The 24,948-nt window shown below is 52.7% G+C and overlaps 1 protein-coding gene across 4 annotated transcripts in view; it reads right to left on the bottom strand.

Moving 5' to 3' along the window:
- The window catches only part of SHANK3 (SH3 and multiple ankyrin repeat domains 3), a 390,143-nt gene that overhangs the window by 43,503 nt on the left and 321,692 nt on the right, over nucleotides 1-24,948 (bottom strand). For 3 of the 4 annotated variants that reach the window (XM_066992893.1, XM_066992848.1, XM_066992765.1), the window contains exons 18-22: nucleotides 12,251-12,386; nucleotides 9,716-9,796; nucleotides 6,621-6,644; nucleotides 2,950-3,077; nucleotides 1,862-1,967 (exon numbers count right to left, since the gene is read on the bottom strand). In XM_066992893.1, coding sequence (XP_066848994.1) covers nucleotides 1,862-1,967; nucleotides 2,950-3,077; nucleotides 6,621-6,644; nucleotides 9,716-9,796; nucleotides 12,251-12,386 — 475 coding nt within the window. The remainder of the gene's footprint in view (nucleotides 1-1,861; nucleotides 1,968-2,949; nucleotides 3,078-6,620; nucleotides 6,645-9,715; nucleotides 9,797-12,250; nucleotides 12,387-24,948) is intronic. The other variant, XM_066992809.1, reaches the window with a different exon arrangement.

Below are 24,948 nucleotides of genomic sequence, written 5' to 3'. Positions count from 1 at the left end.
GATTTCTTGAACCATTGACTCTGCTTTCACAAGTAAAAAGGAGCTCCTTACAGGCAAGTATCTTGTATTTAATGAATACTTTTCCAGTTTATGATCTATTATTGAGCTGAGATGCTATTTCACACAACAGTTCCCCTTTAAAATGATTTCCAGCTGTTGTGGCTTGATTGAACCTTGAACAAGTTCTGCTTAAAAGCATTTTCACAAACATTCTCACAAATAAAATAAACTTCTAGGATAGAGTTTGCAAAACAGACTTGCAGTTTAGACACCACTGGCCACTACAATGCTGGTCCGCCAAGTAGCAGACAGTGGAGATTTCTGCATTGTTAACATGCAAGGCTAGATGAGACGACTCCTACCCTACATGTGCTACTGGCAGTTTTTACCTTCCTGAGAGGATTAACTTGTCATATCTGCTCTAGCCAGGTGCAGGTACGTGGGTCACTGCTGTGGTGACCCAAGGTACCAAGGCAGTCAGGTCTTCTCCCTTCTCACCATGTCCATCAGCATTTTTGCAACATATAAACAACTAATTAATGCCTGCATTTCCTTCCAGCATTGCATCTTATCATTTGCTCAAGCTCAGGCTTTATTTCAGCTCTTCAGTTACAGGAGCTTTACACCTGTATATTCTATGGTGTGACAGCAGCTTTATCAACATGGTATATAAGTACACACACTAGGGCAGTCCATTAAACACCCACTCTTTTTTTTTTAAAGATTATCTCTTTAGTTTGTTTTTCAGATTTATCATACACGCATTTAATTATCTGTAGCTTTCTACTACTCTCAGACCAATCTCACGTGGGACTACAGGTAGCAGCTGCTCTCATACAAACACAAATGTGAGGCACATATGTACAGCAATTCTGTGCCCTTGTACATATAAAAGTACATTTTGAATATGAATCCTTGCCTTTTTCAAATATTTTTACATTCTTGCTGGGGTTATGCTGCTCTCAGCTGTGTATCTAAACAGAATATACTTTCTATTCATTTATGTGTGTGTTAAACACACAATCTGTTTTGGCATCACCACTGCTATCAAAAGGGTTACTCAAAATTAACACTTAGCACACCACCTTCCCCTTGCCCCATAGCTCCAAGTGATAACGCACTCTCCCCAGCTCCAGCCTACACAGCCCTCACACCTTGCTAACACTATGGATTCGTGTTACCACCCGGATGAAACCCACTGACACACAAGATCAAGAAAATGAGACCACCATACTGCCGTTGTGCCACCACCCCTTGTCCATCCTGCCCCTCCTCCAATCGCCTTCCTCCAGCATATTTTTGCTTTCAGTTGCACCATAAACCTTTTGGGACAGGGGACAGGGTCTAAATGTCCCGACACAGTCTGTAGATGACGGCTTGTTACAGACCCTGTCATGTTTACCCTTAGAAAAGATCCATTTGCTCCCTGCTCTGTCATCTGAGCCCGTTACAGCTCATGGCCTAATGCTCAACCCCCCATGTTCAGCACACGGCACTCCCAGCCCAACCACAACACAGGCAGACAGAAAATCACCCACCAGTCTTCACTTGCAAGCACAGAGAATGGGAGAAACGTCTTATCCCTTGCAGCTCTATAAAGAGACTCAGCAAAAGAGGGACCTCTGGAGGTCTCTAGTCCAGCCTTCTGCTCAGAGCAGGGCTAGCGTCAGTGTTAGAGCAGGTTCTCAACACACACGCAGCCTTCAAACTACAAATCACATCAAGCATCCCCTCTTAAAAGATCTTCAGATACAAGACAGTAGAGGGTTGAGTCCTTCCTGCTGCTTCTCATGCATGCATGAATGCTCCCCAGGCATGACCTTTCCTCTTTAGGAACACATTTCCCCCCAGTTTGCCTTACCTACAGATTTTGTCCGCGGAATTCCTTTGCGTAGTGAAACATGGGGCTTCTCAGCTCCCGCAAGGACCCCCGAATGTGCTGCCATACCCTGGCGTTCAAAGAGTGACTGTAGAAGAGAAAAAAAAAGGGAATTTCCATTCTGGACATCAGCAAGAATCAGCTGAAAGGAAACAATACTTCACCTCAGCCCACCTGATGCTCCCAGCTGCCGAGTTCCCAACCCCACACCTGTCTGCACGCCAGACCCTGTCCCTGCAGCTCCACACCCGCAGGCAGGGCCCGGGACAGCTTTAGGAGGGGCTGCTTCCTTGGGAACAGGCTCTGCCCCCTGCCTCGCTTCTGCCTCCAGCACTCCCCCTTCAGCGCTTCCCAAGGCAGAGTGCCCGGGACCCTGCGTGGCTGCCCTGGGGGTGAACCCTCCCCGCTCCTGCTGCCAGGCCCTGGTGGGGCACGCAGCCCCTGGGGACACGCAGCCCCTGGGGACACGCAGCCCCTGGGGACACGCAGCCCCTGGGGACACGCAGCCCCTGGGGACACGCAGCCCCTGGGGACACGCAGCACCTCCCTGGTGACCCTGCTCCAGAGCAGCAGCCTTCCTCTGTGGGAAGGCTTCAGGCAGGCCAGTCTCTGCTCAGATCCAGCCTGTCCCATTTTATCTCCTGCTCCAGAAGCTGCCTCCCACCGCCTGCAGCACGCGTTCACAATCCAGATAGCCTGGAGCTCGCATCCCCACTCCTACTGCATCCATGTTTCCCCTCAGAGACTGCCTTTTTCTCTTCTTTGATTCCTCCCAATTTCCAGCTTCACATCCAGAAAACTGCAGCCAGCCTAAGCTCTCCGACTCAGCTCTCCACACTCCTGATCTGTTCTGATGTCCCTCCCGCTGCCAATCCTGTACTTGTGCACAAAACGCCCCGGTCAGCTCCTCCACCCCCAGCTGGGCTCCTGCTCTCCGCAGCTCTGTCTGCCCCCAGCCTCTCCCCCTCGGGAAGCCCCCTCCCCAGTGCAGGTCCTTTGCTGCAGGCATCCAGCAGGTGACCCAGCACAACGTGCCCTTCCCTTGCCCACCGCAAGCCCTGCTCTCTCACACTGATTTCTGCTGGCGTGATGCGCCGGCTTGTTGGTCGCTGCTTCACAGTGGCTGCCCTAGAATCTGCTTCGACAATGTCTGCTCTCAGCGAGGGCTCGGCTGCTGCCAAAATCTCATCCAGTTTTTCTGAAAATCCAAACATAGAAGCAAACCAGTTAGCAAGGGCCATTGCACCAGGGCAGCTCCCCTATGACAAGCCCGTCCTCCGCAGCGCGACTAAGCAGAGCGCGAGCTTCCGCTTAGCGAACATGGTTCGTGGGCCTGTTGAAAACAGACTGAGGACACGTCTGCTCGTCCTCCTAATCCCCAGAGCCCTGCAGATGAAGACCTTGGTGGCTCTGGAGCAGCACCCCCCTCCCGCTGCACAACCAAGCCCTGACCTCGCTCCACGGGGGACCCGCAGCCAGCAGCTCCGCGCTCCCACCCTGGCTGCAGCGGGCGCCCCTGCGCAGCCCACCCAGCACCTGGGGTCCGACTTGCCCACGCTCGGCTCTGGGGTCTGCTCCCAGCTGCGCAGAGCTGTCTGGAAGTTTGCATCCTTTGATTAAAGGAGCACTTTTTTGCCCAGCAAACTCTTGATATTCAGAATCAGTGATGGTGAAGTTTCTGATAACCAGAATGAGATAAAATTCCCCCAAATTGGGTTACAGGGTGGGGTGGGGCAAGCAGCTGTGCTACTCCAGACAAGGGGAAACCCAGGTGTCCCAGGGAACATAGGCTAGGCAGAAGACTGCAGCAGAGTGCGGCACTCCTTGGGACCCCAAGGGAGTCAGCCTGGCTCCAGCTCAACCAGTTCCATTCCATTGTTAGATGGAGACAAACTGGGATGTTTCCTCCCTGGGTGGACTAATTAATGCAGCTGATGGAAGTAACCTGGCCCCATGCACAGCCCATGCTCCTGGGTCCAGGAGCTCCAGTTAAGCTCGGGACCACCCGAGTGGTACAGCAGCATCTGCCTGCGGTGCTGCCACAGCCATGCCACAGCCAGCCCTGAGCCCGGCCTGGATCCTGACCCACAGACAGACTTCCAGACTTGGGCTTGGCCCTGCCTCATCACCATGGGCCTGCCTGGAGATCTCGGCTACGTCTGACCCTGGTTACCCTTACAAGACCAGATCCCGACCCAGCTCCTGCCTAACCTCAGATCTGCCCCATCGCTGCAAACCCACAGAGCTGCGTCATTCTGCACTTCCCACACCACTCGTGCCAGGAGGGACCAATTACCCCCTCAGACACGGCGCCAGGCTCAGGCTGCCACTGGGACTACCTGCCAGGGGTACTAAGACATCCTGAAACAAAGGACATTGTAAAGGGCAGCAGGCAGGCGCTGGCCACCATCACCACTGACCCTTTCTGAGCTTCCTCCACATGCAGCCAGACAGGGTCCAGCAGAGCCGAGCTAACGAAGCCTGCTGGGCTGGCGCTCGGCCCGTGCAGGATTCGTTCGGGTTGGGCCACTCCAACTCCTACGGCTGCTGGGGCCTGGCAGGGTTCTCTCTGTCAGCTCCATGTCACAAACTGTGCCAGCTCTACCTTCTGAGGACAGCTGGCTCTGAAGTGTGGCCACCACATTGGTACGGTGCTGTGCTGAGGCTTACAGGTCTGTCTTGGCATCACGAAGACTGGATGACTCTACCCCCATGGCACAGCTAACCCACAGTTCCAGTAAACTGCACAGGGAGAGGGGGAACCACGTGCAGCATTTGTCCCGTAAGGCTGACGAGCTCTGCCTGAGGTCAGGGAAAGGCTTGCAACCTTCTCGGCTCCTCCCAGCCTGGCTGGTCCAGTTAGGACTGCGAAATGCCACCAGTGTGGTGTGGGAGCTGCTGATCCTAGTGACCCAAGTGACCTGGAGAGCTCTGACCATCCTACAAACCCCTGCCCGGGGCTGGTGTGACTCACAGGCCAGCCTCAGCACCTCTGCACCCTGTGGTCACAGCAGCTGTCCACCTGTCTTTGTATGACAGCATTCTCCAGTTATAAAACTAAAAATGAGTCCAGTCGCTGGAGGAGCGAGCCCTGTGCAAACACAGGAGGCAAGTGGTCTTTGCCAAGGGGACTCACGTGCCCTCTGACACCAACAGCCTTGGTGGCAGGCACCCATGGCCCTGAGACGAAGGAGCTCCAGGGAAGCCGCTCAGGCCAGCTGCTGGATTTCCTCGGCACAAAACCTCCGGGGCTTTGTAGCAGACCCCCTGGTGCAGCCATGCAGCCCGTCCCTGTCTCTGGGGCATCTCGCAGTTCCTCTCCCTCAGAGCCGTGCAGCCCTCGTGGTGCAGTCACCGCACGAGGCTCAGGTGGCTCGGCCTGAGCCGCCACCTCCCAGCGGTGCGGTGGGAGCCTGCTCTCCCCGTGCTGCCACACACTGCTAAGTGACCACCGTGAGGACCTCCAACAGCAAAGCCTGAAGGCAGGATGGGCCACAGGCTGCTTTTAAAGGACCACATGCTGGAAACACGCCCATGGGTGTTTCTGGAAGCTGCTCTGGGGAGCTCCGGGGGATCTCAGTGCTGTGACAGGAATAACAGCAATGTGCAGCCCTCTCCATCTACCTCACTGGTTGGTTTTATTCTGCTTTTTGTCTTTTAATACCAGCAGAGTGCATCCTCATGTGGCTCCAGGCTGCTGGGGTGGGAGATGTGGCAGCGCTGTAGCTGCCCTGAGGCATAGGGACCCTCCAGGAATGGGGACTGCCAGCTTCCATGCCAGCACAGCCCTGGCGACCTCCTGCCAGTCACCGAGGCATGGGACTTCTGCAGTGCCTCCACCTCTGAGTGCCAGCAGATCTGCTCAGTAGAGAGGTCAGGGGAGGTCCCTGGGAGACCTCCCACTTGCCAGCCCCATTCAGCTTCTCTGCTATCTCTGTTAGGGTAGAAGAGCAGATCTCCCACCTTTCTGTAGGTTCAGGTTATCAGACCAGAATTTGGCTGCCAAAAGGCAAAGAGCTGGGGTCAGGCCTGCAGGCTGCCCACAGCCCCGTGCTGGAGACACGCGGAGCAGTGGGCTGCCATGGGATGGGCCTTCTCGCTTGGCTCTGTCTTTGTGCCGTCCCTTGTGCCGTGTCCCCGTGGACACCGCACAGTGCAGCTTTCATCCACACGCCCATGCTGCAACCAGCCTCACCCCAGCCAGCTTGGGCACTGCGAACACGGCCTTCAGGGCGGATGGCCCTCTCCCCAAACCTCCTCTACCTGCCTAGCTCCTCTCCAGCTAACCGGGGGATGCCCTCCGAGCTGCCTTCACACCCCGCTCGCAGAGCAGGTCTCCAGGTGCTCCCTGGGTGCCGGAGCGCTGGCAGCAGCAGGACAGCTCGCAGGGAGCGCAGCAGAGGCAGCTCCTGCACAGCATGGCTGTGACTTTGCCTGACCGAACCGCGGCGTCCTGACCCAGGGGCTGAAGGAGGCTGCACTGGAGGACCCCAGATGTGGGGACGTTCCTGTACAGGGTATTTCCACTGTGGAGTGCACCCAAAGCAAGCGTGACACCCCGAGGAAGCCAGAGCTGGACATTCATGGGGCCTGGCTGACAAACAGAAATTGCTGTCCGTGCCCAGAGCTCTGCCTGCCTTCAGAATAAGCTTTCCCGTGACTGTCCCTGTGGCAAGGACTGGGGGGCTTGCTGGGCACTGACAGGGAAGGGATGAGCCCCAGGATGTGCGTTTTCACTCACCCCCTTTTCTTCTCCGCATGGAGGCTTGGAATCAAGAAACAAAACACAACACATGAATGGCATGCACAGTTCCTGCTTCCATCCCCAGCTCTAGCCTCGCTCTCTGCCTTCTGTGTCTCATCCCCACACTCTTGCCTCCCGGCATGCTGACAGGATCCGGCCCTGATGGTCCAGCGTGTGTCTGTCTGAGGCCGCTCGCTGCGGGGCTCTCAGTGTTACGGCTCAGGCAGTGCATGGCTGCGGGCAGGCGAGAGGTGCAGCACCACATGCACCCCTGGCGCTGCCCTCTGGTGCCATGGAGAAACTGGTGTGAAAGTCATTGATCCCTCCCTGCTCACTGCAAAGAGACCACAGCCTACAAGCCTCCCGAGGACAGCTTCCTCCAGATGTTTTAACTGCATCCAACAAAAGCAAGGACTGCAGGACAGCAGTGCTTTCTTTGTTAGCAGCTTGCTGGAAATCTGCTTTTCTAAGGGGATTGGCACAACGTGCAGCACAGGAAATTTTAAGGTATCACTGTGGGCACATGGCATGTATGGTAAGCTGCAGGACAGGGACAGGCTTCAAGGAAGAAGAGGCAGGGCCCGTCCAACAAATCTCCCCTGAAGAAGCTGCAGGTGGAAATGGCCCACGCACTAACACCATCTTCCCCTCAGAAAAGGAGACCAGGCTCTGAACCTGCACACCGCTGAGGTGTGGGCATGCTGACCTGCATGGAAACGTGCCCTTTGCAGTAAAAGCAGGAGAGGTCAACCACCAGCAGACAAAGTGAGGGAGGAGAAACAACCCCACCTTCCCTATGCCAGGCTCCTTGGAGAGGCATGGTGGGACTGGCTGCAACATGCTCCCTGACCCACAAGACATGAAATAAGGACTAACTGCTAAAGTCTCCTGGAAGACATCGTGACCAAGACCAGGCATTGTCTACAGATTCCTCTCGTGGGAGAATGAGGCAGTTGTCACTCCCAGTCCCTCTCCAGGTAGAAGAGAGGCAGCATCTAGATGCACACTCCTCAGGGAGACCCAGAGGTCTCCCCTTTAATATATTCTCTGGCAGAGATATTTCTTAGCTTTTTGTGACTTCCCATTCCATGAGCTTGTATCCCTTCCCCTCACACCTGGCAGCTGTGCTTGTCAAAACACATGCAAGTTGTGCCCCATGCCCTCACGCGTGTACAGGTTGTCCCATGGTGATGTCCCACGCCCCACAGCCAGGTGTGTGTGCAGGTGTAAGACAAAGCGCCATGGTTTGTGTCTGTCCCCCTGCCAAGGCGCCTGCGTAAAGCCTGGCTTTGACCTGGGCTGGTGGTCGCCAAAGATGGGCCCGTGCAGCTGGGAACACGTTTTCCCAGAGGCAACAGGATGCCTGCGCAAGAAAACACCTATCACGCCAGCTAGAAACTGTCTTCAGGACCAGTAACTGGGAGTAAAAATATCAACCCCAGGGCCTGTGCAGTGTCTGTGCAAAGGGAAGAACAAAAAGTAGAATAAATGGGCTGTTCTAAATCTTTTCCTAATGGCTACTACTAAACACAGAGCCTTTGAGCTTAGTAATAAAGAGTCTGGGAAAGCAAGGAACAGCTTAGGGTGAGAAACAAGGCTGGGGGCTCAGCATAAAATCACAACGGCCATCAAGCAGTTGATGTGAACCCTTGGATACTATGATTTCTCTTCAAGCCTATGTTTGAGGGTGAACCCTAACCCTCTAGGTCTCCCTTCTTCAGAACCCCGCAGGCTATAAGGCCTGGTCATGCGTGTAGCACAGGGAGCAGAGCAGAGCGAGGAAGGTCACGGACCTTCCCCCAACGCCCTGACGAAGGGAGGCGCTGGGTCTGTGCCCAGGTTTCTCTCTCCCAGCAGGTCTCCTCTCGGCAGGAGAGCAGTGTGCCACGCGCAGGCTCTGTGCTGTGGCCAGTGAGCACAGCTGTGCACACCACCACATTCTCGCATGGCAAAGAGCTCAGCACAGCGAGCAGAAGCAGGAGCCAGAGCAGCCAGCAATGCTGTGCAAGGCTCGCTCAGTGGCTCTGCCGGGGCTCTCACCGTGGGCTTGCAGAACGCTCGGCTCGCTCCACGTCTGCCCTGCACAGCCGCTCTCAGCGGTGCCACACACGTGTGTAGCACAACTGCACCCTGAGCTCTCCAAAATGAGGGTGGAGACTGCCCTGCACCTCTTAGTGCCAGGCGGGACATGGGATGACCGTGACGCAGCCCTCCTGCCAGCCAGCCTGCCTGTTCAGTGCCGGCACCCACACCTCCACCGAGCCCCCTGCCCAGGGCCCTGTGGCCTCTGCCACACACGGGGACGGGGTGCTGCGAGACGGGCACACGAGCCCATGTGCAGCAAACAGACTGCACTTTGGGGGGGCATGAACGCTGACAGCCCTGCAGCCCTGGGCAGGTGGGATGCTATGGGGGCAGGCCAGGACACTGCAAAGGCGTGGGCTCGGCAGGGATGTCAATACAAGGGAAGAGCACGGGGCTCCATCACAGGGTACCTGGATGTGAGGACGGAGGGGGCGGGTGGAGCCGCTCTGAGAGAACACAGGAACATGGAGCTGCAAGCTGGGATGCTAAAGCATCTGGAAACGTGGGTAGGCTCTGTAGTGACAGCAGATCGTGTGAGCGTGTGAGCGTGTGTGCATGTGCATGTGTGTGTGTAAGGGAGGAGGGCAGCCCGGGGGGATGCCAGCTAATCTTGCAGCATGTGCTATCTGCCTAGAGGTAGAGGAAAATAAAAACAATAGGCTGCTCGGCGCATGTGAGGCGCAGGGTGCCCGAAGGACGGGGCACGGGGGAGGTGAGCCTCTCTGCATGCGCACAGAGGCTCCCAGCGCCCTGTCCCAGTCCATCTGCCTGCTGAGGTGGCACCGAGGAGCTGGTCTGGCTCTGTGGGGGTCCTGCGGGCACTTGGCCCCCCGCGCCCTGCACAGCACAGCAGGGACGTCGGTACGGGAGGAGCGCGTCGCCGCGAGCTCACGTTCATGCACCCCTCAGGAAAATGGATGCTGTGCGTGCTGCCTGCTCTCGCCCCAGCCCCCGCATGCTCGTCATGCTCCTCCGCATGCAGGCGCGAGCCCCGCGCCGCCGCTTACCCAGCTCCTCCAGCTCGGCTGTCATGGACTTGGACCGCAGCGTCAGGGTGGTGCTGGGCGCTCTCTTGGGAGGCGGCGGAGCTGAAAGGAAGAGAGACGGCATTTTGCATTTCTTGTCCAGGAACTTACGAGGAGTGGCCAGATGCAGGTGCCACTTCTTCTCCACAGCCTGGATCTCCTCGTACTCGCGGGATGAGGAGTCGCACTGCTGCAGAATCTTATTGAGGCTGCGCGTGGAGGCAAACTTCTTCATCGTCTCGGTCGCACGGTCCCGAGGGCTTGGGGCAGGCCCCGGCGCGGAGGGGCTAGAGGCTGCCGCAGGCACGTGCACGCTGCCCAGGCTCCCACAGCCCTCAGCGGAAGAGAGTCCAAGTCATGTCCCCGGGCTGCTCCTGCCCCCCTGCCGCTACCGGAGATGCTATGGCTATGAAAGCCTCTCGCGAATTAAATCTGTCTCAGGCAGCTGGCTGCCTGCCTGCGGGACTCAGCGCACAGCTTTGATGGCTGCTTCCCCTCCACACTCGCCATGGGTGGAGGGGTAGGAGGGAGAAGCAAGTCCAGGAGGCCTGATTCTCAGTCTCTCATCCCCGCCTCGGCGCGGCGCGTCCCCCAGCGAAACGCAGCCCACCCACCCTCGTCTCTGCTGGCTGGGGCCGTATCCAGGACGGGTGAGGCTCCTGCTGCCCTAGCGAAGCTCTGGAGGCGGCCGGCTCCGTGCCGGGCAGCGGCACATGGCCGGCGGGCGCTGTGCTGGGGCGCGGGGCTGCCCGGGGGTCCCTAGCCAGGCCGGCCTGCGGGTCCGCCCCGGAGGCGCTCCATGCCACGAGCCCACCGGCACAGGGACGAGTTGAAGGCTCTTCCTCTTCACTTCGGTGCCTCCTCCTCGCGCTCGCGCTGTGACAATACTGGCTTCAACGCTCAAGCATTGCCATGGCAACCAGAGCTTCAGGCTGGTGCTGGCGCTGCCTGCATCAGAGACCCCAACAGGGGCGGATTCAGACAGAAAACGCCAGTCCCACACAGGCCTCCATCACCCGCAGGAAAAAAAGGCCCCAGCCGGGAGGGCCGGGGTGCGCCCCATCCCGCGGCACCACAGCCGGGCCCTGCCGGACGGCAGCAGTGGGGCTCGGCCCCAGTCCCTGGGCCCCGTGTTGGGGCAGCGGCCGTGCAGCTCCGCGGGCATGGCTCGGGGCGCCAGCAGCGACCGGGGGCTGCTCACCAGCTATGGGGCTGGGAGCATTAGAAGCAGTGAGTGGCACCAGAGGTGGTCCCGGCACCGGTTCCCAAGCCTCAGCCTTTCCCACAGCTCATGCTTTTGTGCAGCGACAATGTAATTACAGCGCTTGGTGCCAGCGTGCAGAGCTGCCTCCCTCCCCCACTCCCGGTGTGCCGGGCTGGGAGCGCCCCTCTGCTGTCCCCGCTCCCCAAAACCACCACGGCCCCGCAGGCACCTCCCCACACGTGGCCCCACGCAGGTGAGAGCAGGGCCGGGCAGGGAGAGCCTGCCCTGTGCCGGCTGCTCCCAGCGCGCCCCTGCCCTGCGCAGCTGTGTGCCACGATGTGCCCTGCCATGCACAGCTGGCTGCGCCCCTCCAGATGTGCCCCTGCCCTCCACTGTTGGCTGCCCCTATCCTGAGGGCTGCCCTGCCCCATGAGCACATCAGCCCGCCCCCTTGGCCGCCGTCTGGCAGAGGGTCTCACCTCTGCCCTCAGCGCCTGGGGAAAACGGGGCAAAGGCCCAAAGCAGGGGGCTCCATGGCCGCCTGTGCTCCCCGGAGCGGCCGGGCAGCCTCAGGACTGGCCATGCCCCCAGGAGCCCCCAGCCCGCGGACAGCTCCCATCCCCTCCAGGGAGGACAAGCTCCATCCCATCACCCCCCTGCACAACTTGGAGGCCGTCCTCCACCCTGGCATCCCCCGCATCCCCACCAGGTCAGTCCTCCAGGACAGCCCTGTGCTTTGCAGGGGCAGCCCCCACCCCTGCGGGGGCTGCTTCCCACCCAGTGCAGGGCGGGGGAAGTTCTGTGCCATGACACCCCTCGAGGCTGGGGGAGCCCCGGCTCCAGGGACAGGCTGCCGCTGGCACTAGAGGTCAGTGCCCAGACGGGGCCCAGCAGCGGCTCGGCTCCACGGAGGAGCTGGCGTCCTGCTCCATCGAGAGCACCGAGCTCTGGAGCGAGAGCAGCGCTGCCGGAGCGCTGCAGCCCGGCAACGGTGGGCCTGCAGGAGGCCTGGCCAGCAGCTGCCAGCTGTGCCTGGCTTCCCCTTCAGCAGCAGAGCTCTGTCAGCCTCTCCACCCTCAGCCATCCCCACTGCACCACTCCCCACACATGTCCGGGTGTCCGTGCTGCGAGGACAAGCAGGGCTCCCACACGCAGCGCTCTCCGCTCCCAGCAGCCGCAGTGCTGCAGCGTCCTCCCGGCACGGCTGCTCCACGCCGCAGCTCCTCCCGGCATGGCCACGGCTTCTCTGAGCCCACTCATGCCCTGACAATGCCAGCCCTCCTGCTCACAGCACCGCCAAGCTCTGCACTTACCCTTTTTCCGAACAACTTCTTCTGATTCTGGCTTGCGGCTGACGGAAACAACTTTCATCACCAGGTGATTCCCCCCTTGCCGGATGAGCGAGACCACCTGCTTGTGCCCCACCTTCACCACGTTCACACCATTCACCTACAAAAAGAGAAACGGTCCAGTACAGAGATGGCTCTTGACAAAGAGAGAGGGCAAGGCCGATGGATGTCACAACACAGAAGCAGCCGCCTGTCTGCGTGGCCGAGCACACTCAGGCATTTAGGCTGCCTGGTGAGGTGCTGGGTGCCAGCAGCCCCAGCGTGCTAGAGAAGCCGGGGGAGCTGCGCCCGGCCGGTGCAAGCAGCACACGGTGGGGCAGCCGCCAGGCAGCAGAACCTCTGCCTTCTGGTCTCAACTTCGGTGGCTAGGGCTACCCACCCTTTGTTAAAAAAAAAACAGGTTTGCACACTTCTGCATTCACTTTTGAAATGTGCTGTATATTCTAGGACTGCTATTACTCTGGATACAAGATAATGAATGATGGCAAATAAGAGACAAGTGATTTTCTATGGGCAGGGCTACGGCAAAAACAGAAGCACTTGTGTTAATATTTACACTAATATTTATGTTACCAGAAGTGAACCACTCAAAAGATAGGTAATGACCGTAGTTAGGTTGCCCATAATTTCAAGATCAGAAGCTTTATATCCAGGCTGTTGCACGCCAGAGGCTTCAGGTCTCTACTCAAAGACACCAGGAGATGAAGAATTTAAGCCCTACCCCTGAATGTTCCAACTGCTTGGTAACTGCCACTGCTTACCCCCCAGTCCCTATATTAAACTAGCATGAAATCAAACTTCAGCCGCTGGTTCTCGTGACGCCTTTCCTTATTGTGCAGCACCTTCCTCACTACCGGCCTCATCCTCTGGACCTCACCCTCTCTGAACAGAAGTACAACTGAAATGCAGAACTGGCCTGGATGGAGGAAACTTTGACATTTCAAGAATGTTTCCTTTGCATTTGTTCCAACTCCAGCTGGAGATGTTTCATCTTAAGGTCTAAGGTGTTTTTATTAATACTAATTTGGGTGAATGTTGCTGTTTACATAATTAGAACTATGTAGGTTATTATAACACTTGTAATTCATGAGCCGTCGTGCGGTCTTCTGTGAAACACCATAAAAAATACAAAAAAGAAAATGCACTGAAGTCAGTTCTGAAACAGAACATCAAGATTTTCTAAGATACAAAGCTTTTGAAATACTCATTTTATTTCAACTATTTCTCTTATTCAACTTTCATGAAAATATAGGTTTTCCTCAAATAATAGGATTTTGATGAACTTACCAGCCTACTCTAGTTAAATCACCTCTAAACCTTCTTTTTGGATCAGCTGTATTGAACGGAGTGAATTCTGCAGCGTGGTTACCCTGCATTTTCTCCCAGTCCTGAACCACTTCATGAGTTATCCCTTGCAAGCAATGTGGTTTTTCGAAACACATCTAAACAGCAGACTCTGGGGCTGCACGGCACCTTCCAGTGCCAGCCCCCTTTTTGCCCTGCTTCTTTCATCTAAGGCCCTCCCTCCCCCTGCTCCCCGCACCTTCAGAGCCACCGGCCCCTGGCCGCTGCCCCTGCCTGCAGCTCTGCGCAGGAGGCAGAGCCTCGTGGGGCTGATCCATCCCGGTTCCTCCCTCTGCAGACAGCCCTGCTCCCGCCTGCCCAAACACTTCAGCCCGTGGGTCACCATACATTTAATTAGCAGTGATTTCAGGTTCATTTCTAAAACGTTTATGAAAGCACTGAGTAGCATCAGGTCTTGAACTAAATCCTGGAGAGACCACTAGAAGCACCAGCCAGCGATGATTTCTCACTGACAATTACTTGTCAAGACCTGTCATTTAGCAAATTTGTGAACCACTTAACATGCGCTCCACTGATTTCGTACACCACGGACTTTGTAATGGGTATGTTATACAGTAGTAAACAAAGGCCCCCATAAAACTCTATTACATCTGAACAGTTATCTTTATCAAACAAATCTGACATCTCAGAGAAGGAAATTAAATTTGTTTTATGGGATTTTCTGGTGTTAATTATATTCTACTCTTTAATTCTTTACCAACTGCCTACAGTATCAGCGTGTCCATTTTTGCAAGAAACTGGTACCAGGCTCACAATTTTATAATTCAATGGATAATCTCTCTTGCCCCTTCTAAGCACCAGTGCTCTGCCAGTCTCCTGGCATTTCCCCAGTATCATAAAATTAAAAAATGCAAAAACTGAAAAATTACCACCTGGTAGATGCTGACAGCTTCACTTACTAATGGTTTGGAAAGTATTTCATCATCTGCATGTGATACAGGCACATCACCCTGCTCCTTTCCAAATAAAGAACAGAAATACTGATAGAACACGCCTGTGCTTTCTGTTTCATTTTTAATCATCCAAACACGTCCACCCAAATGGGCAGCAGTTCAGATTTTTTAGGTTACTCCAATAGAAAGAAGCAGGAGTGGGAAGCTCTGACCTTGTGGGCTGTAACGGTGATATTTCCACCCTCTTCTCCATCTTGTTGCAGCACTTATGGCAGAAGCCAGAGTACGTGGTCTCCAGGAGAGCATTAACTCCTGTGGCTCCACCTGGCAGAAGCACGATCTGGTCAGGACCCAAGCATCCATATTCTGTTGGTATTCTGGCAGGCTGCTGAGGTTTTTGCTGACAGCTCAAATGACAGATGGAAAATGTGGATTTTCAATTGTTTATACCTTACTGAGACCAGGGATGAAAAAGGTACCAACATGGCCAGATAGCTTTTTGCCCAATGTGTTTTAAAAGTGCCCATAGATGGACAACTCCTAAAAAAGCCGTAAGACACCAATTCACGTTGTACAGCACAATTTCACTCCACTGCTGGGCACTCCTTGACTGATGAGCAAACAAGCAGCAGAGAGAGCAACACTGACCTGATGAAGCACCCTAAGGACCCAGCCAAAAAAGACAAGAAAAACACGATGCTGGGCAGTAAGCGCTAAGTCTCAGCGCTACACTTGTCCAGGGAAGCTGACCTGACCCTGTGACTCTGAAACATCCTTGGCCAGAAGGACGTCAACCCACAGCCACAACCAAGCTGGCCAGAAATGTGCCAGAGCCAGGTTAGGTTACAAAATCTGCCAAGGAAAGCTCGATCACTGGGGTGTGAATGTGAATAATTTGGCCTATGGGAAAAAATAACATCTCTGCCGCTGATTAGGAGAGAGGGAACAGCACATTAAAGGTCTTCCAGTGACAACCGCAAAGTATTAGTCACATGTTGCCAGGCCTTTTATTTGAAAGATGGAATAAAACCAGACAGGTTTGCAAAAACAGGAAGCTGTAGCTAAACCTGACCCACAGGAGATGACATCCTGCAGAAAGCCGGTAAGAAAAGCAGTCAGGAGGCTAAAATAACACAGGAGGTCAAGACTGAACACCATACAACTATACAGCACAGCTAATCACAGAGGAGACTGGTCAGACAATTGCGTGCACCATAAATAAATTCAGAACTGCATTGACTCAATATGGCACAGTAAGCTGCATGTTCCGAGACCACAGAGCCTGGACACCAAGGCTGGTTTTATAACCTATAAGGAGCTGAGCTCTCATTAGCAGTGAGTAAGCCGGTGGTTCGAGATCCCGCTCAGCAGTGGGACGGGAGATCTGGCAGCAGACAGCACCTTTCAGCCTACCTGCAGGCTGCTGGATGAAGCCACAACAGCCAGAGACCTTCGGTGTGAGGCGCCTGGCAGGGAGAACAGCCTGCGGTTTGCTGACGATGCTGATCTGCTGAACCCGGAGAATATCTTAGCCAAGACATCCCCCCGCCTTCCAGCAAGACTGAAACGTCAGAAACGCATTCTCAGGAGCACAATACCATCTCCCACAGGAGGAAGAAAAGTACTTAGACAAAAAGAGGAGGCAGCGAAATGAACAAAGCAAACTGTTTCATCTCTCTGAACAGACCCACTGCACGGAGGATCCCTGTCATGCAGACAGCCCTGGGCTGTCTGACGACGTTCGAGTGACACACGGGAATCGCCTGAGACACACAAAAAAATCAGTTTTTGGTCCCAGTCTGTGAAGTGCAGATATTAATTTTCAAGACGGGCAGCTGGAAGTCCTCCCCTTGAATTAAACACTCCAAGCACTTGCTGGCCATCAAACAGGGAGGTGTGTCAGAATGGGAAAGATCAGACACACAGTGGTAGAAACATGACTAGTTTTGATCCAGCAATAGATAAAAACTTCCAGTTCCTTGGATACATGTGCCTGATGAGGATGCCCAGCTCTTGGAGATACACTTTTGGCCTGGAAGAAGGCCAAATCAAGAATCAAACCATGCAGAAAGTGGCTACAAAACATACATGCGCAGAAATCTGAGGACACTATGTCAAAGTCTGTGGACATTATAAACTGATGCAACTATTTTTTGAGTAGCCAAATGATGCAACAGAGCTGATGAACTCCAGGAGGACTCCCAGGCTGAATGAATGTGCATAAGGTGGCAAATGGGTCACCGTGAAGATAAACGCAAAGTACTGCTTTTAGGGAAAATCCATCTGAACCATGCTACACAATGCTGAACATGGAGCTGGTGGGTACAGCTCCAGAAAGGTTTTGGAGCTGATGCTGACAGCTCTCAAAATCATGGGCATGGTGCACAACAGCAGCCAAAAAAAAACACACCACTAACCAACAAAATATATCAGAAAAGAGATGGAAAGAGGGCAGGCAATGTCATTAGGGGCTGTGCTGATCCTGCACATGCAAGCCTTCAGAGCTGTGTGTGGTTCTGGATCAGCATCTCAAGGGGGAAGTGGTGGAGCTAGAGAAGGTCTGGGGAAGGACAGCTAAAATTGGGATGGAGCAACTGCCCTACGATGAGAGACTGAGAATGCTGGGACTCTCCAGCCTGGAGAGAAGGCTCAGAGAGACACATGGCCAAGGCTTACAAAGCCACCCAAGGCAGTGGATACAGTAAATGCAGATCTGCTCTTCACCAAATAGCGCAGCATTAGAAGGAGAGGGCTCACAATGAAACTAGTGGCAGATCAGATACAGACAAAGCAAGTCTTCTTTACACAACAGACAACTGTCTTCCAGATACAGGGCATGGGAGGCCATAGCGGTAGACAGTCCTGTCAGATTCAGAAAGAGATTAGATGAAGACCTGGAGAGCAGATCCATGCACAGATACTAACAGGACTGAGCAGGATCATTCCTGCTAATGTCCCCAGAACAACGATGTTGGATGCTGGAAGGCACGACGGGAATGGACAACCCAAAATGGCCGGGCACACGTGCTCTCCTTAAGAGCATCTTCTAATGCTCCTGTCACAGACAGGGAACTGAGCTAATGGACCATTAATCTGGCCCAGCAGGGCATTTCATACTTTCAGTCTGATCCCTTTCAGCAGTTGACAAGGATACAAAACTTTAGCAATCTGTCACAGGAGAAAGCCAACTGTACCCTGGGCTGCACCAGCACCGCGTGGGCAGCAGGGCAGGGAGGGGATCGTTCCCCTCTGCTCCGCTCTCCTGAGACCCCACCTGGAGCCTGCGTTCAGCTCCGGGCCCAGCACCAGGACAGGGACGTGGCAGAGCGAGGCCGGAGGAGGCCACGAGGACGCTGCAGGGGCTGGAGCCCCTCTGCTGCGGGGCCAGGCTGAGGGAGCTGGGGGTGCTCAGCCTGGAGAAGAGAAGGCTCCGGGGAGAGCTCCCAGCGGGCTGCCGGGGCCCGAAGGGGCTGCAGGAGGGCTGGGGAGGGACTCTGTGCCGGGGGGTAGGGGTAGGGCAGGGGGATGGCTTTAAACTAACAGATTTAGATTAGAAATAAGGAAGAACTTCTTTACCATGAGGGTGGTGAGGCACTGGAACAGGTTGCACAGAGAAGTTGTGGATGCCCCATCCCTGGAAGTGTTTAAGGCCAGGCTGGACGGGGCTGTGAGCAACCTGGTGTAGTGCAAGGTGTCCCTGCCCACAGGGGGCTTGGAATTAGATGATATTTTAGGTCCCTTCCAACCCAAACCATTCCATGATTCTGATTCTGCGATAACGTCCTCATTCTCCTGGTATCTCCACGTTGCTTTTCCAGCCTGAATTTGTATTTTTTGAACACAGCTGTCTACAGGGGTGGATATTATTCCAAATAAGCTCTTATGTGATTTGAGCAATTGTACAAATACTTCCACCCTGTGACTGACCAATGAACCCCTACAGCAGATGAAAGCTCTGAAAAGAAAGGCAAGGGCTATGTGTTCCTGAAACTCAGGGAGTGACTGGCCAGAGCAGCTGCAAAGAAAGCTGAATCTGCCTCAACAGAAGGGGACCGGAGGACGGCCTTTGCTCTAGATCAGCTGGCTACAGCAGCTGAGAGCTCACCCAGCTGTACCAGCTGGGGATGCACCAGCTCTGCAACTTCTCTGCACCAAGCACTGCACGGACCACAGCGGCACATTCCACGGCTATTTGCTGACAACCCTGGTGTGTTGCTGCTTTCCACATTTGTTCCCTGTCTGAAAACCCTGAAGATCTGGAGTTTGGATTACTTTTCTCCAGGTGGAATTCACCACGTATTTTAAAAGAGACTAATTTTCTTATTTGTTTACCCTTCCTGTCTTTCCCTGCTTTGTTCCTTCTTTGTTCTTTCATATATTCATCTTACAGGTGTCCTGAACACTGATAATTTAGATAATGTAGGGAACTGCTAAACTGATTTTTGCCTACCACTGCGGCTCTTCACTAGAGCTCCTTACACCACTGCTGGCAGCCCCAGAACATACTCCTGACTGTGACCTTTCATTACTCCAAATCTTGCTCCTGAACTATATGCCTGGAAGCAGTTTCCCTCTTACAGCAGGTTAACTTCTCTGCTACAAAAAAAAAAAAAAGAAAGCCAAAAAAAAAAAAAGCCACATCTCCAGAAAATTTTGGGACAACAAAAAACAGTACCCAGCTTCCTTGAAAGTTATTGCCTGCACACATGGTGGGCTGAGTCCCCACAAGTTCCTGAGATACAAGTCTGGGTTCAGCACATCTGGCTATTCTGAAGCATTTGAGAAAAATTCCTGAAGGAGATGCGACCTATGTGGAGACCAATGGTATGTTCAGCAGTCCCTAGCATGGTGGCAGCAATGTGACAAACTAAGTATTTCCAGCTGAAGTCAGACTGTTGGTAAAAAAAGAACAGAAAACTGCCCCCTTGCAAGAAAGGAATTGCTTAACAGTTTATGACAATGTAATGTTTGATTGCTAAAGGATGATAAAATGACTATCCCTGCAGGTTGGACCAGGGAGGTGATCGTCCCCCTGTCCTCAGCTCTGGTGAGGCCGCACCTCGAGTGCTGGGTTCAGCTTTGGGCCCCTCGCTACCAGAAGGACGTCGAGGCCCTGAAGCGTGTCCAGAGAAGGGCTACGAAGCTGGGGAAGGGCCTGGGACACAAGTCCTGTGAGGAGCGGCTGAGGGAGCTGGGGGGGTTTGGGCTGGAGAAGAGGAGGCTCAGGGGAGACCTCATTGCTCTCTGCAACTGCCTGAAAGGAAGCTGTGGGGAGCTGGGGTCGGCCTCTTCTCACAGGTAACCAGTGACAGGACCAGAGGGAACGGCCTCAAGTTGTGCCAGGGGAGGTTCAGGTTGGAAACGAGGAGACATTTCTGCTCAGAAAGAGCGGTCAGGCGTTGGGACGGGTTGCCCAGGGAGGTGGTGGCGTCACCGTCCCTGGGGGTGTTCAAGGAGAGGTTGGACCTGGTGCTTAGGGACATGGTTTGTTGGGTGACATTGGTAGCAGGGGTATGGTTGGACCAGACGACCACGGAGGTCTCTTCCAACCTTAATGGTTCTATGATTCTGGACTCTTCAATAAATCACCACAGTAGTGCAAATTCCCAGGAATAGCAAGAGTTTCTTAGAGGAATGCCAGCGCTGAAGCCTGAAATAAGATTCTTCTTCTCCAGAGCTTTGTTATGCCCTTCTACCCAAAGAACACCTGGCCCAACAACCAGGGGATGCAGACTGCTAGAGGGAACCGAGGGCAATAAATCTTCACCAACAGGAACAAACCTGTATGCCACTGCATGTGCTGATCGCCAACTTCATCCCCTCAGTGTTTCAAAACTCTCATGCTGGAGAAAGCTTCCAAGATACTCCAGATCCTAAGTCACTCCTTTTGGGAACTTGAGCTCTAAACTGTCTTTCCCATGTCTCCCAGGCAATCTCATTCTCTGGGCATAGCATGTACTGGTGCAGAAACGCTTTGAAACAGGATTTCACTGAAATTCATGATCACAGTTATCCAGGGGAACTTCTGCGTATACACTGAGACCTGCCACGAGCAGGACCCCCAGAACAGACCCCCCACAAACCAGGCAATGGAACTCAAACCTGATCGAGTGAAAGATGAACCTGCCCGTGGCAGGGGGTGGGCTGGGTGATCTTTAAGGTCCCTTCCAACCCAAACCACTCTGATTCCATGAATTAAACACCTGCGCACCAGGGCTCCTGCCTTCATGTGCTGAACAAGATGGACTCCTTAAGCCTCCCAAACCTTTTTTCATGTTGTGAATCACTTTGAGGCCCTTGTTTGAATTCCACTCAGTAACTTCAGATTCATCCCGTGGTGTGAATTCCTTACTTGCACAAAGTAATGCTTTAGTAATCTTCCAAAGCTGCAACTAGATATGCAAGTTCACATAACTCTTAAAGCTTATCCTTTACATATACAAACAAAACATCTCTGCCACATCCTACGCAATCAGCTAATGTTAACACAATTATCTTGGAGAAACCCATGTCTTTTGCTGAATTATATTTTCCAGGGTAATCTCATACCGTGTAACCTGGAATCTTTGCTTGCAGACACATTACATTGCAGGGGCTGCTGGAATATGGCTGCTTTGTCAGGAAAGCCAGACCATTCTGCAGCAGTGACTTTACAGGTAGCTATTCCCCCACCATGCGTGACACCTTCAGTCCTTACAAATGCAGCTTGTGTGTCACTATTTTGGAACAGTGATAGAAGTGTTGAGCTGCAGGGATAAAAATCTGTAATGAAGCCTGGTTGGTAATGGCTCCATGCACTGGTACCTTCTCCTTAGCAGATGCTTTCTGAAATGCACCACTGAATGATTTTGTAAAGCATCTAAGCCATACTCTCTCTGCTAATTCCACTTAACGTACATTTATTTATACACAAATCACATGGCTATTAAGGAAGTCAAAACAGGCTATGTAAACACAGTCTTCACTTCAGCCAGTCCTATGATGCTGTCAGGAAAGGACAGCAGGTTTATTTCCACCTTCCGTGGAACCACACTGTATTTTACTACCTGTATTTTCCTTCCCTAATTCTTTGTTGTGTTCCAAATTATTCTTTATTTTATGCAGCACTGGTGTTGATCTAAACAAGCTGAAGCTTCCTGAATCACCTATTTTACACCTTCAGAGTATTAGAATAGCAACAGCCTTCTACCAACTCTTTGAAATTTCATAGATTAGTAAGATTTTGAGGTATTAACATCAGTGGTTCAGACAACTCCTCAGCAAGGCTCTTTTAGACACTTGGGTATATGTTATTCAAGACTGTTAATTTGAGTATGTTTATTTTTAGCAAATACTATCTCACTTTCTCCTTGGTTACAGCTGGGAAACTTTCTGTTCCAAGCACATCATATGGATAGATACATCCTCCTGATTTGTTCCAAACTCAGAACAGAACATTTTTACTTTTTTTTTTTTTCACCAGAATATGCAATTTTATCATTTGCATATAGAAATGGATCTCTACCGGATTTTTTTTTTTTTGCCTCTAATGCTTAAAAATTTCTTATTATTTTTACATATTGGCCTTTGATATTTCCTTTGGCTTCCCTTATCAACCTCCTACGTACTTTAGCTCAAATTATCTGCATTTCCTTCTCTTTTACTTGCTAACCTTTCCAGTAAGAAGGGGATACTGTGGCTATAAGTAATATTTAACTGCTCCTTCATTATCTCACTGAAGTGGGGCGATGTCTTGCCCAGCAGTTTTTTTTTTCTTCCCCTGACTTTTGGGCTGCATTTAGCAATGTGTCCTCAAATAACCTGTAGATTTTCTTCACTATGTAGAATTGATATACCCAAGTATCAAAAACTCTGAGATTCAGAAAAATGACACTCCCATCCTCAGGAGATGCTCGCAGTTTGCTGACATGCTCCACACATGTAAATCACAGCAGATCACGACCATCAGATCTACTACTACTCCTGCACATTTTTATCGGAGCGATCAATTCTTTTTTTTTTTTTATTGTGTCAAATGAAATTAATCCTAGATTACAGTATCTTACACCAAGAATATTTCACTAGTGACAGAAGAGATATTCAGAAAATGCTCCCTGGCTGAACCAACTTCTGACATCAGAGGTTTTCTCCTTACCCATAAGGAAAGGCAGCCAACAGGGTCTCTTCAGTACAAAACAGGCACTACCCCAGACCAGGCAGAGGTCTATACACCTGACTGTTTGGGCAGTCATATCCCAGGTCAATTGTTAATTTCAATTTTCTCCTAACAATGCTTATGTACAACTATATAGCATAGACATATATAATGAAAATATCCACAGATTTATATCCATATTTGTATTTGATGTCCATAAGTTTAGCGTGTATATGCACATATGCATGCATAAAATGAAAATGTACTTCCAAAGGCTGTCTACATCACTACTTACAGGCTCCTCAAGTTAAAATCCAAATATCTAAAGAAGGTCAGGCTTAGAGGAAGGTAAAGAAGGCTAGATACTGCAGACAGTATTCTTGAGCACTGGTCAGATAAGAGAAGACTTTCAAAATCCCATGCCCTGATAGGTCAAAGCTTTGACATTATACCCTTCAGACAGGAAACATCTACAGCTAGTCCCGTAACTGTGGCACTTTCCCAGCCTGATGCTGTCCCACTGACTCCAACTAGGCAGGTGAGCACTAATTGCATAAGTGTAATTGCCCATGTGCATTTTGTTCTGGCGCTGAGCATGGAAAGGCAGTCATTTGGGTGCCCTATGCGGCATCTGCCCGATTCAAATTCTGCTTCATTCAGAGATATCTCACAAAGCCCACCACTGAGCTCTGCACAACCCCTTTATCTTTGCAATTTGAAAGCTTCCCTCAAGAAGCAACGCATCTTCATACTCCTGCATTTCACCCAGCTAGAAACATCTTCATACTCCTGCATTTCACCCAACTAGATGGTATTCTAACATCCACATCCATTCCTCCTGCCTTTTAAAGATTTTCTGTCAATAACCAGAGCATTGTCCACAAGCACTTCAAACTCTGATGTATGCACATCCAAACGCTCAAGCACAGACACTTTTTGCCTTAGCAGTATCTGTAGCATTTACTGACCCAGGCTGTCTGAATGTAGCATGAGAGGGAAGAGCCCACCCCACTCCAATACTTCTGCCAAACCTTACAGTTCCAAGTGAAAGGGCCTAGAAGACGTGCACTGGATACCATATTCCTAGGAAAATGCAGTCCTGATCAGGTAACCTTCCCTTCTCCTTCAATTCTCCTACTTATGTGCATCCTTCGTCCATGGGTCTGCCATGCAGCACCACCAAGTGAAGAAGCTGCAACAGGAGACTGAGTTCCCAGCCAGCGAGACTCCAGCACTGCTCTCCCCAACCCTGCGTCTCACCTGCAGGCTGCAGCACTGGCAATGATGTTAGTACACGACGCCCTTCAGAATGGAGACGCCTCTCAAAGGCAACCTGGAGGACACGAGCCCTACTGAAAGCCCTGGAGAGCTGCTGGCAGTTCCACCCCAGCTACCACACAGAGCCTTCCACTGCGCTGCTCTCAGTAAGGCAGTCTTTGCACTCAGAGCCTCCCTTCTCAGATACCTCTGCTGCAAACTACAGGAGATGAGGGCATCTTCCTCGATGCTTCTGTCAAATGGAGAGTATTTAAAAATGGAGAGAGCTCTGACTTGGAAGGACAAAGCTCAGGAAAGGAAAGAGACAGTGTTCAGTTCTGCTGAGTGACCCTGTTCTGGAAAAAGGTGGGAATCTTATTTATGACCTTGCTCATTACCCTAGCCAACCTTACTGTCACAGGAAAGGCTTACTGGTGATACACCCAGGAAAAACCTGGACCAGCTCAAATGCTGATGTGGAGAGAAGGATTTTAAATTAGGTTCATCAGGGAACAGGGACCTGAGCTTACAGATTAGACAGGTATGGAGGAAAAGGTCCACAGGGGACATTCATATTCTTGCCCAGAGGACCAAGCATTCAGAGGCCAGGTTCATTCAGGTTCCCAGAGGATGGACAACAAGCAGAAAGAACTACATGTCCTGGTGTGGTCGCAGGGCTGGTTAGACATGGTCGCAGAAACGGTTAGACTCACCGAGAGCCACTGAGGGCAGCCCGCATTCATCAGGAGGTGGCCACAGCTGCCTGCAGGCTGCTCAGGAAGGACAGGGAGGTGTCCCCATGCGATGGAGCTCCTGACCGCACGGTGCTGCAGTGAGGAGGCACAGCGGTGCCTTCTGAGAGCCTCTGGATCCAGACAGGGAAGGGGAGGGACGCTGGGTCTGTTACAGATACCCGAGAGGAGGTGGTGGCTGAGGCTGCCCACAACCAGCTAGGGAAGTCTCGCAAGCCCTCATCCTCTCCAGGATTCTGACCAGCCGGACATCTGCTGGGA

Source organism: Anser cygnoides, chromosome 1, assembly GCF_040182565.1.
Source record: "Anser cygnoides isolate HZ-2024a breed goose chromosome 1, Taihu_goose_T2T_genome, whole genome shotgun sequence".
NCBI lineage: Eukaryota > Metazoa > Chordata > Aves > Anseriformes > Anatidae > Anser > Anser cygnoides.
Note: the sequence above shows the minus strand (reverse complement) of the source record. Positions and strands in the feature narration are given on the sequence as shown.